General features: G+C 49.0%; 1 protein-coding gene across 1 annotated transcript; it reads left to right on the top strand.

Annotated features, from left to right (window-relative positions):
• Positions 1 to 283: 283 nt before the first annotated feature.
• SIVA1 (SIVA1, apoptosis-inducing factor) lies at positions 284 to 9,933 on the top strand. Its single transcript, XM_015408588.1, has 4 exons — positions 284 to 514; positions 3,844 to 4,047; positions 6,703 to 6,859; positions 9,723 to 9,933. Exons 1-4 carry the CDS (start codon positions 397 to 399, stop codon positions 9,778 to 9,780), a joined length of 537 nt encoding a protein of 178 aa, XP_015264074.1. The 5' UTR covers positions 284 to 396; the 3' UTR covers positions 9,781 to 9,933.
• Positions 9,934 to 11,233: the final 1,300 nt, after the last annotated feature.

The raw sequence follows: 11,233 nt of genomic DNA, 5'->3' as shown, positions 1-11,233 counted from the left end.
AGGACGACGCACGACCGCGCGAGGGAGCGACTGAGGGAGTGAAGGGCCACCGGGCGGAAGAGGCAGGCAGAAGCCCGGGAGCGAACGGTCGCTCGCGAGTGACGCTACGCCCCGCCTCCAACCAACAGGACCTGGCCGCCTCGCGCCCTTGATCGCTACCTCCCTTTCCCCACCTAATCCGATGGCGTCACCTCGCCCCGCCTACTCGCTCCTTTCATCAACTCCCCTTCTCGCTCGTCCCTTCCACGATTGGCAGGTGACGTAAAAGGGGGTTGGTCTTGAAGAAAGGCGGGCTGGGTGTTGCTGTTTACCTCAGGGGAGGCTGCCTCCGTCGTTGAGTTTTTTCCCGCGCGCGCCGGTGGCGGTTGGCAGCCGGGCGGGGTTGAAGGAAAAGGGATGCCGAAGCGCTCCTGCCCGTTCGGGGACTCGGCCCCGCTGCAGCTAAAAACCCGGGTCAGAATGCGGGAGTTGAGCCAGGGCGTCATGGGCGAGAGGTACCGGCGAGAAATCTTCGGTGAGGAAACTTGGGGGAGAGAAACGGAGGCGGCGGGTGGGCGAGGTCTCGTTCTCGCGAGAGCTGGTGGGAAGAACATACTTTGGTCCAGAGCCCCCAACCCGGAACCGCCAGATCTCGTTCTCGCGAGAACTGCTCTCCTGTCATGATGGGTAGTGTTAAACCAGAGGAAGCCCCCCCCCCCCGTCTTACCAAGTTGTACACCAGCCCTGCTGCTCCTTCCGCCGCCTTTCCTCAGATTTGCAAATGCTGGTTGGTCCCCCACTGTTTTTAGTGCCTTCTTGAGATGCCAAAAGTAGGCTAAGGTATCTGCTCCAACTTGCCTTCTTTGCAGCCACCCCGCCCTTAATCACTGTACAAAATGCTCTACGAAGTTACATGACAAATATTTTCGGGACTATGGTGTGTGCTACTGTATTGTAAAGTTTGAGTCCAGTGGCACCTTTACACTGGTTCAAAGTGTAAGCTTTCCTGTGCATGCACACTTCTTCAGTCAAAACTGGAATAACATTTCAAAAGCTAGATCAGGGTGGGCAGCTGCGTTGCTCTGAAGCAACAGAACAAAGTTAGAGTCCAGTGGCACCTTTAAGACCAACCAAAGTTTTATTCAAAGTGTGCCTTGCACACGAAAGTTCACACCTTGAATAAAACTTTGTTGGATTTAAATCACTGGAGTCTAACTTTCTTCTATCTCAAAAGCTAGTTACAGGAAACTGGTGGTGGAAAGTGCCAGTAAACTGTCAGGCCTGGGATTCAGATGCCTGCTTGCTGTCAAACTCACTGGGCGACACTGTGCTAGTCATGCTTTCTCAGCCCAAATGGTCTGGGTCCAGCCTACCTGAAGGACAGCCTTTCCCCGTATGTTCCCCCAAGAGCGCTACGGTCTGGGGCCCAGAATCTTCTAACTTTGCCGGGCCCCAAGGATGCTAAACTGGCCGTCACAAGGGCTAGGGCCTTCTCGGAGGGCATGCAAGACGGAGCTCTTCCACCAGGCCTTCGATTAGGGGCCGCCGCCCCCCCCGGCTATACACCATCTTTGGGGGGGGTTAGGGCCTGGAGGCCAGGTAGAAACACCTGTTAACATCTATTATGAATGCCTACCGGGAATGTTTGGGTTGTGCTATGGTTGTCGCCCTCTCTGAGATTCCGGAATGAATAATGTGTAGTTTTGAGCACTTTAATGTTTGAATGGGTTTTAAATTGTATATTATATTTTTTTAACTGTACTAAAGTATTGATGTTTTATCAGCAAGTTTTTCTCTTGTCATGTAAGCCGCCCTGAGCCCCACGGGGAAGGGCGGGGTATAAATTTAATAATAAATAAATAAAATTTGGGTTTTTATTTATGCCCCATCTTTCTTCTCAATGGGGACCCAAATCGGCTTACATCATCCTTCTCTCCATTTTTATCTCTGGATAAACTGTTCTCTGGAGAGGCAGCAGCTGCCTCACAGGGTGGTTGTGGGGACTGAATAGATCAGGGGTGTCGAACTCATTTATTATGAGGGCCGGATCTGACATAAATTAGACCTTCTTGGGCCGGGCCATTTAACCGGCTTTAACAGCACTTAACCTTCAAGGTTCACTTTGCTTCTCTGAGTCTCCTGAAGTGTGTGTAGATAATCTTTTATTTTCTAGTGCACATCTGCATGACAGGGCTATTTTTGGGCAGGAACGGAGTTCCGGCTGGCTCCTGAGCTGGCCACACCCAGCAGGAACTCATTAGCATAATAGGCCACACCCAACAGCAGGAACTCATTAGGATTGGCTACATTAGGGGTGTGTGGCCTAACATGCAAAGGAGTTCCTGCTCCAAAAAAGGCCCTGGGTTTTGACAACAAACAGGGTAAACAGAATAACAAGCAAAAGGTGGGTGTGGCTGGATGACCACACTTCTGGTAACATGGGGGTGTGGCCTAATAGGCTAATGAGCTGCACTGTCATGGGTGTGGCCTAATATGCTAATGAGTTCCTGCTGGGCTTTTTCTAAAAAAAAAGTCCTGTGCATGCCTATGTGAGTGCCCACATGAAAGCATCCTGCAGTGTCAGTTCACGTTCTGCAGATGCTGAAGCATTATTTTGAAACGCCGACGGTTCTCCTTATTGGCCACTTGCAGGATGCATCAGTGCAGCCAGGCAGGGCAGGTTTTTTAACAGTCTGCAGTAAGGAAAGGGGAACTGATACTTGGTGTGGGACTGAGGTGTATTTACAAGCATGTCCTTATTTTGATTTTGAATGTTTAGAGGGTGTGTTTGAGGAAGAAATAGGAGGCCCTGTTTAACCGCAGGGCAATGTGGTTGCCTGCCAGGGAAATGCATAGTAGCAGCTGGCCAACGAAGTGCATAGTTGCAGCTGGCCCCACTGCGGGACCTTCTGACGGCACCTGGTACATTCTTATGTTAAGTGTGTTTGTGGGGCATGGCGGTATCTCACTGCTCCTAGCAGGGTTCTGAACCTCTGAATATGCTCCATGTTTGTGGAAGGAATTGTACCTGTGAAACGTCATCAATATCGTGGCTGTGGACGGTCACTGAAAGCCAATGTTGCATGGCATTGAGAGTGTCAGACTAGGCGCTGGAAGAGTCAGGTTATAAGAACATAAGAGAAGCCAGTGTTGGATCAGGCCAATGGCCTATCCAGTCCAACACTCTGTCACACAGTGGCCAAAAATACCAGGTGCCATCAGGAGGTCCAGCAGTGGGGCCAGGACACTAGAAGCCCTCCCACTGTTGCCCCCCCAAGGACCAAGAATACAGAGCACCACTTGCCCCAGCCTGAGAGTTCCTATCTATACCTTGTGGCTAATAGCCACTGATGGACCTCTGCTCCATATGTTTATCCAGTTCTCTCTTGAAGCCGTCCATGCTTGTAGCCGCCACCTCCTGTGGCAGTGTTAATCACTCTCTGGGTGAAGATGGATTTCCTTTTATCTGTTCTAACCTGACTGCTCAGCAATTTCATGGAGTGCCCATGAGTTCTTGTATTGTGAGAAAAGTACTTCTTTCTTTACCTGCTCTATCCCATGCATAATCTTATAAACCTCGATCAGGTCTGAGTCTCAGCCTAACCTGCTTTGCAGGGATGTTGTGAAGATGAAATGAGAAAGGGGGGAAATATTGTGAACCACTCTGGGTACTCCTTGGGGAGAGAAGTGGGGCATAAAACAAGTAAACAAATAAGTTGGAACGGGGGTGGGAGTTAAGTTGCCGTCCCCACTTTGCAACCTGAAAGGGCTTTTCTGGAGGCAGGGGGAAGCGGGTGTTCATTAGGATGACTTCAGGGGTGGGGACCAGTTAATATTGTGTATCTCATTCTTGGCCATTTGCAGAAAAAACAAAACAGCTGCTTTTCAGAGGAGCCCAAGCTTACATGGATAATAAGCGGGACGGAAGCGTGGTGGGAGCCCGTCTAATTGCACAGTGTCCAGCACCACCAGCAGGCAGACCAGAAGCTTGTTCTCAGTATACTTGTAGCGGACAAATGTTAATTGGGCAGGATGGGAAACTTCGACAGCCCCGCCCAAGAGAAACGGGTAAGTGGGCTTAATGCCTCTGTGATTGATTCCTTTCCTGCCTACCTTCAGTGATGTGTTCACGGTGTAGATGCAAACAAGAGGAAGAAGAGATTGGATTTATACCCCGCCCTTCACTTGGAGTCTCAGAGTGGCTTACAAACTCCTTCCCCTCCCCACAACAGACACCCTGTGAGGTGGGTGGGGCTGAGAGAACTCTGACACAAACTGCTCTTTTTCAAGGACAGCTGTGCCAGAGCTTGTGACTGACCCAAGGTCACATCAGCAGGTGCAAGCGGAGGAGTGGGGAATCAAACCCGGTTCTCCCAGATTAGAGCCCGCGCACTTAACCACTACACCAAACAAGGGCCAAGTAGGTGGAGTAACAGTTTATGTGTTGTAAGCCACTTTGGGTAAGTTTCCTGGAGAGACCACATAGAAATTTTTGAAATAAAAACTCTTTGATTAAAGAGGATTGGGGCAGCGTTCATTCCCCTTTTATCCTGCAACAGCCCTGTGAGGTAGGTCAGGCTGAGCAAAAGAGTGACTGCCCCAGGGTCTCTTTGATGGAGGAAATATGGTCTGTCAGTGGCTGTGGAGTTAAAGTCCAGTGCCAGAACAAGCTCTATATGAATAGCTCTGTTTTTGACAAGGAAGAGCAAATTTTACACTATGTGCACCTGTGGTAAGACTGATTCTGCATGGCAGATCTTCCTCCCATTCACCATTATTTTGTACCGGGGAGAAAATGCCATCGCTGTCTGTACCCTGTAAAGTATGTGCCCCTGACGGTCAGCACCAACTGTATGCTGGATTTTTATTTTTTTTTAATATACCACAGAGCAATTGAACTTAGTGCCTTGATTGGTTTGGGAAAAACTGGGAGCCCTGCCCGCTTCTGTGTTACTTGTTCTGTACTAATCACGGCTGTTGTTCAGTGTTCCCTCTAAGCTGAGTTAGTGTGAGCCAGCTCACAGTTTTTTAGCCTCCAGCTCACATGTTTTTGTCTCAGCCCGGGAAGGAGGGCTCCAGAGCAACCTAATTTATGGAGTAGCCAAATTGCTCGCTCGCAACTTTAATGCCGGTAGCTCACAAAGCAGAAGTTTTGCACACAAGACTCCACAGCTTAGAGGGAACATTGGTGTTGTTACTTATCCTCATTGTGATTGTTTTGTCTTCGTGTAATTATTCTGTATACATTTATAGGATGTTCAAGCTATTTCTTTATTTGGTTGTTTAATGACATCCTTTTGGATTGGTTGGCAACGGGTGTCTTGTAACTTGTGAATTTATCAGTATTGATGGTATTATTCACTAAAGTGTTGCATTATTTTCAATAGACGTTTCAGTTGTTAATTTCTATCGGTACATTTTTCATAAGGTTTGGGAGTTTTGGGCAGGTAGCCCATTTTCAGAGTCTTTTCTTTGATCTCCGCTCTTCTGTGTTGGAGGCTGCACCTAGCAAGCTTCTTTATAAATGAAACCGACGACAACAGCTAGACAATCCCTTGTGGGCCCATGCAGCTGGGGTATTGTGCTGCTGTCACTGAGAAGGGAATCTGCGGGATCGCAAAGGCTAAAAAAAATTTGCTCTGTGTCAGGGGTCCTCAACCTTTTTGAGCCTGCGGGCATCCTTGTAATTCTGACCGACTGTGGTGGACGCAGCTGCAGAATGGCTGCTGCAGGAGGCAGAGCCCGTCCCAAAATGGCAGCCACAGCTTACCTGTGGCCACATGAGGAAGATCCTTGTGCTGTGGTGGCAGCTGCTACCAAAGCAGTGTTTTTGAAAATCTGCACAGCCAGTCAGATCTCCAGTAACCAATCAGAAAAAAGACCCACTTGGCCCCGCCGGTGTCTAAAACCATTTGGCTGGCTCTGTGCTGGGACCCCTGCTCTGTGGATTGATGGCCGGGTGACAAAGCCCTAAAATTGCCCTTCTTCTGGAATCTTAACTGAGCCTAGTTGAACTGCAAGCTGCTTGTCAGGATTGTGGTCGAAGTTCTAGTGTGGGGGTGGCCAAACTGCAGCTCAGGAGCCACATGTGGCTCTTTTACACATATTGTGCAGCCTCCCTGTTCAATCTTCCCTTCCCCAGCCAGTGGTCCCCTCCCTCCCTCCTTCCCCATCTATTTGCTTTCTTTGTTTCTCTCTCTCTTCCCCCTCCCCTCCTCCTCCATCTATTTGCTTTCTACCCATCTTTCTTTCTCTTTTTCTCTCTCTCTCTCTCCCTCCTTCCTTCCCTTCCTTTCTCTCTCTCTTCCTTCCTGCCTTCCCCCTCCCCCATCTATTTGCTTTGTTTTGTTCCTCTCTCTCCCTCTCTCTCCCTCAGACAAATATCATTAGCAAATAAATATTACTGGACACATAAATATCATTATCAATATCTGTTTTTACCCCTTTTGTTTTTATTTTTTGGCAGTGTAATATTAGTAAAAAAAAAACCCCAAATCTGCATATTTTCCAATAAAAACATGTGTGTAATATTTGTTTATTTCTCACGGCTCTCAAACATCTGACATTTATTCTTATGTTAAGCAAGTTTTATTATGTTAAGCAAGTTTGGCCACCCCTGTTCTAGTGGATATGTTCAGGGGCTGGGGAGGGACTCGCAGTAATGGCCCCAAAGGGCTGAAATCTCTTCTAGTTTATAATCGATAACACCGTATTTCCAAACAGCAACGGCAGAAGGAATTTCCAAGCCCTGCTCAACGTGCATAAGAACAGTGGACGCCAAAGAGGCTTGCACGCAGTGCGACCGGCCCATCTGCAAGAACTGCAGTAGACTCTGCAGCTGCTGTAATGCTGTCGCGTGTTCCTTGTGTTCAGTGATAGAGTAAGTGTCCACGTAGTTGAAGGTTCGAGCTGCAGCTCTCCTTTAATTGTGGTAGGCTTCTGTGCATGCTGCATGAAAGTGATCAGAAATGGAACATCCTGAAGTTCTAGTCTTCTAATTCTTCACTGACTGTCACGGGTCAGGCAGAGCCAAGGGTGCGTTCCTGGAAGGCGGTCGTAGAGTCTGAGCAAGGGAGGCCGAGTCAAGAGAGCCATTACCAAGGGGTTGTCCAAGAGGTGTAGTCAAGCAATCCAAGGGTTACTCATGAGCAGGAGTCAAGCAGAGCCAGAAGCTGTAGTCAGAAGTAGGGATGGGCATGAACCGGGGAAATAGGAAGTGTTCCCGTATAACTGGCTTTCATCTGCAGCGTGCAAAACTGGAATCGAGTGCACAGGGATGTTTGTGCGTGGTGGGGGTGGGTGGGAGCAGTGTTCCCTCTAAGCTGAATTTAGTGTGAGGTAGCTCACAGTTCTTTAGCCAGCAGCTCACACATTTTTGTCTTAGCTCGGGAAGGATGGCTCCAGAGCAAACTAATTTATGCAGTAGCCAAATCGCTCGCTCACAACTTTAATGTCCATAGCTCACAAAGTAGAATTTTTGCTCACAAGACTTCACAGCCTATAGGGGGCATTGGGTGGGAGTAATGCTGAGGGCTGCGGTGGCTCAAGTGGTTAAGACACAACTGCAGGCTGTGGAAGGTCAGTAGTTCAGTAGTTCAGCAGTTCAAGACCCGGGTGCCGCAAGACAGGGTGAGCTCCTGTCTCTAGTTCCAGCTCCTGCCAACCTAGCAGTTCGAAAGCAAGAAATTGCAAGTAGATAAATAGGTACCACTTCGGTGGGAAGGTAACAGCGTTCCGTGCGCCTTGGTGTCTAGTCATGCCGGCCACATGACCACGGAAACGTCTTCGGACAGCGCTGGCTCTTCGGCTTTGAAACGGAGATGAGCACCGCAACCCTAGAGTCGGATTCGACTGGCTTTCGAGCAAGGGAACCTTTACCTTTTTAATGCTGAGGGCTGGTTGGATGTGCTGCCTACAAAAGACGGTTTAACAGGGACCCTTCCTGTTTCCCTGGTTCATGCCCATCTCCAGGGCTATTTTGGGGCAGGAACGCACAGGAACGGAGTTCCGGCTGGCTCCCAAGTTGGCCACACCCAACAGCAGGGACTTATTAGGACTGGCTACATTAGGCCTAAGATACAAAGGAGTTCCTGCTACACAAAAAGCCCTGAGTTTTGACAACAAACAAGGTAAACAGAATAAGAAGCAAAAGGTGGATGTGGCTGGATGACCACACTTCTGGTAACATGGGGGTGCGGCCTAATATGCTAATGAGTTTCTGCTGTTGGGTGTGGCCTATTATGCTAATGAGTTCCTGCTGGGCTTTTTCTACAAAAAAAGCCCTGCCCATCTCTAACCCTGACTGACCCGTGACACTAACATAGCGAGAGCTGCAGGTCCGTAACTGGCGTGCCCAGGGCCTTCTAACCCTGAAGGGACTTTGAGCCTTGTTTATTATGCATTTGTGCATTTTTAATATCTGGCTGTTTATTTATATTATTTGTTGTAGTAGTAAAACAGAACTGAAGCGAAACACTGTCCTTCCACACTGTAACCCCGACTGCTTCTCCTCACGCCAAAGCCTATTTTTATTTTATTATTTTTTCTGAGGTCAGAAGTCATGCCCCACCAGTGCCAAAAAACCCCCCCCCCAACTGAATATCATCTAGCTACAGGGCTGGGTAGAGCTCCTGGCCCGCAGCCTGTCGTCCTCTGAGGAGTTCAAGGGATTTCAAAAGCTGGCCTGGTGTTGTAAGATTTTGGTTAGCCCTAATAATAAGGGCTACCCAATGAAGCTGACCTGTGGCAGGCTGCTACCCAAAGGAAATATATGTTCTGTAAAGCACCTTATAGAATCATAGCAATAATTCATTGCTGGAACTCACTGCCACTAGATAGCCTTTTTAAAACACTGAGCCAGTGTGGTGTACTGGTTAGAGTGTTGGACTAGAATCTGGTAGATCCCAGTTCACCCCCCCCCCTCTGCCATGGAAACCTGCTGGGTGACCTTGGGGCCAGTCACGCATTCTCAGCCTAACCTACCTCCCAGGGTTGTGGTGAGGACAAAACGGAGGAGAGGAGAATGGGTCTTTGGGTCCCCACTGGGGAGAAAGGCAGGGTGCAAAATAAGTAAACCAGTTAATGGTCTCAGAGGCTCGCTATGGCAAAGAATTCCTTCAACCATGGTGGCTGCAGAAACTGCCATAAGAACATAAGAGAAGCCCATGTTGGATCAGGCCAGTGGCCCATCCAGTCCAACACTCTGTGTCACACAGTGGCCAAAAATACCAGGTGCCATCAGGAGGTCCACCAGTGGGGCCAGGACACTAGGAGCCCTCCCACTGTTGCCCCCCCCAGCACCAAGAATACAGAGCATCACTTGCCCCAGACCGAGAGTGGCTAATAGCCACTGATGGACCTCTGCTCCATATGTTTATCCAATTCCTCCTTGAAGCCGTCCATGTTTGTAGCTGCCACCACCTCCTGTGGCAGTGAATTCCATGTGTTAATCAGAAATATTCTGCCTTAGTGCACAGCATTATGAGGGGAAGGTGATTTCCGGAAAGGTGACCTCCTCGGGGCCTGCTTATGGATTTCCGAGAGGTCTGCTGTCCAGTCTGGAGTCCAGACTGCTAGTCTAGATATGCTCTGATCTGTTCCAGCGGAGAGAATTCTTGCACGGATAACTTGCCTGGCTATTTTTGTCCTCAACGTGGATGGGCACGCACGTAGAGGTCAGAGAAGGCGGTGGTTCTCTTTTCCTAGACTACTGAAAAACCAGATGCCCTTCTCTTTCCTTCCAGATCAGACTACGTCGGCGAGCAAATCCTGTGCAGCGGCTGCTCAACGTTTAACGATTGAGGCACCAGGACGTCTAATAAGAGCATGTATGCTTTTTTTAAAAAGAAAAAAGCTGGACAATTTTATTTTAGTGTATGCTGTCTGCGTATTTTTGCCCCACTCTAATAATGTACTGTATATTTTTATAACTGTGGTCTAATCGAATAAACGTTTTGTATTCTGAGTCTTAATTGTCAAACGTCATGGCCTTTAAATGTTCTGAGCTGGTATCTGGTGCGGTGATGAACAAGCAAGAGGCATTCACCTGAATGCCCGCTCAGACTATACATTTTAAGCCTGCCAATTTATACTTCTTTAAGTGTCTTTGGCATCGCAGCCACACTGGGGCAGCTTTCTGATAACAGCACAATGGATGGCCATGATGGTAGAAAAGCTGGCTTCGTCTCGAGTCCTGCTGAGACGGAGGCTCCCTTTTTTGCTACAGGGCAGGAATCCCCAGTGTGGGCAATCATTTTGTAGCTGGCTCCGCCTCCTGTGGCAGCCATTTTGTTGCCACACTCACCATGCCATGCCCAAATTCCAAATGTGCCTGCAAGCTCAAAAAGGTTGGGGATCCCAGCTAAAGAGAAATATGCTCTATAATGTGATCGGTGGTAGTGGCGCTCAGCAGAGCTACTGTCCCTCCTGAAGGGGTTATGACGTCTCATGGCTCAGAGAATCTTTGCTATGTTAGGCGCCTAATTCAGGGGTTGGTCTTAGGCAGAGGTGTCAAACATACGGCCCGCGGGTCAGAACAGGCCCACCCAGGGCTTCAGTCTGGCGCGTGATGTACCGTCACCATACTGTACTCCTCCCCTCCCCACCAAACAGCCTGGCAAAGGCGGGAGCCTCAGTCAACCGCGCCGGTCAGCCTCACAACATTCGGAGGGCTGGCTTGGGTTGGATGTTTGAAGTTTTGGCAGGGTTGTCTCTGCTTTGCTCCTGAGCGGCGTTTTAATTGGTTGACTGGGTTGATTCTCTGTCGGTCTCAGGGGTTCTGCAGGAGTGTCAGGGGGCACAGCCTTCTGGGTTGGTTGCTTCCATTGCAGCTGGAGGCTGCGTCGTGGGCTGCATTCCCAAAATTAGCAGAGCCCAAAGAAGTCTGCTGCAGGCTGGTGGTTTGGTTCTGTAAGCATTGCAGGTTGGGGTGAGTTGTTTTTTTGGCCATTAAGTGAGGTTATTTAGTTGAGGTTCTTAAAAACGAACAAACTCTTTGAATAAGTTAAGCCACACTCTGTTTTGTTGTAGTTATAGGAAGTTGCATTTATTATTAAGCAGGTTTTCTTAAATTACGGCTTGGCTGGTGTGTTAGGAAGCAGGCCTTCTGTTGTTCCATTTAAGTCCAGGCTTGCTTGTGGTATCTTTGCAATGTAACCCTCACAGGTGCTTGCCCTGGAATGGGGATGTATGAACGGGAATGACAGGATTGCCCATTGGAAACAAGGCGAAGGGTTTGAAGGCCCATAATGGGAGC

The sequence above is a fragment of the Gekko japonicus genome, unplaced genomic scaffold (genome assembly GCF_001447785.1).
Source record: "Gekko japonicus isolate JY-2015 unplaced genomic scaffold, Gekko_japonicus_V1.1 scaffold1419, whole genome shotgun sequence".
Classification (NCBI taxonomy): domain Eukaryota; kingdom Metazoa; phylum Chordata; class Lepidosauria; order Squamata; family Gekkonidae; genus Gekko; species Gekko japonicus.
Note: the sequence above shows the minus strand (reverse complement) of the source record. Positions and strands in the feature narration are given on the sequence as shown.

Excerpts from the sequence above, each read along its gene's own strand:
- SIVA1 (XM_015408588.1), top strand. The coding sequence starts at position 397 with ATGCCGAAGCGCTCCTGCCCGTTCGGGGACTCGGCCCCGCTGCAGCTA. Across the intron at positions 4,048-6,702 it reads GCCCCGCCCAAGAGAAACGG|CAACGGCAGAAGGAATTTCC; the intron begins GTAAGTGGGCTT and ends ATTTCCAAACAG. Across the intron at positions 6,860-9,722 it reads TCCTTGTGTTCAGTGATAGA|ATCAGACTACGTCGGCGAGC; the intron begins GTAAGTGTCCAC and ends CTTTCCTTCCAG.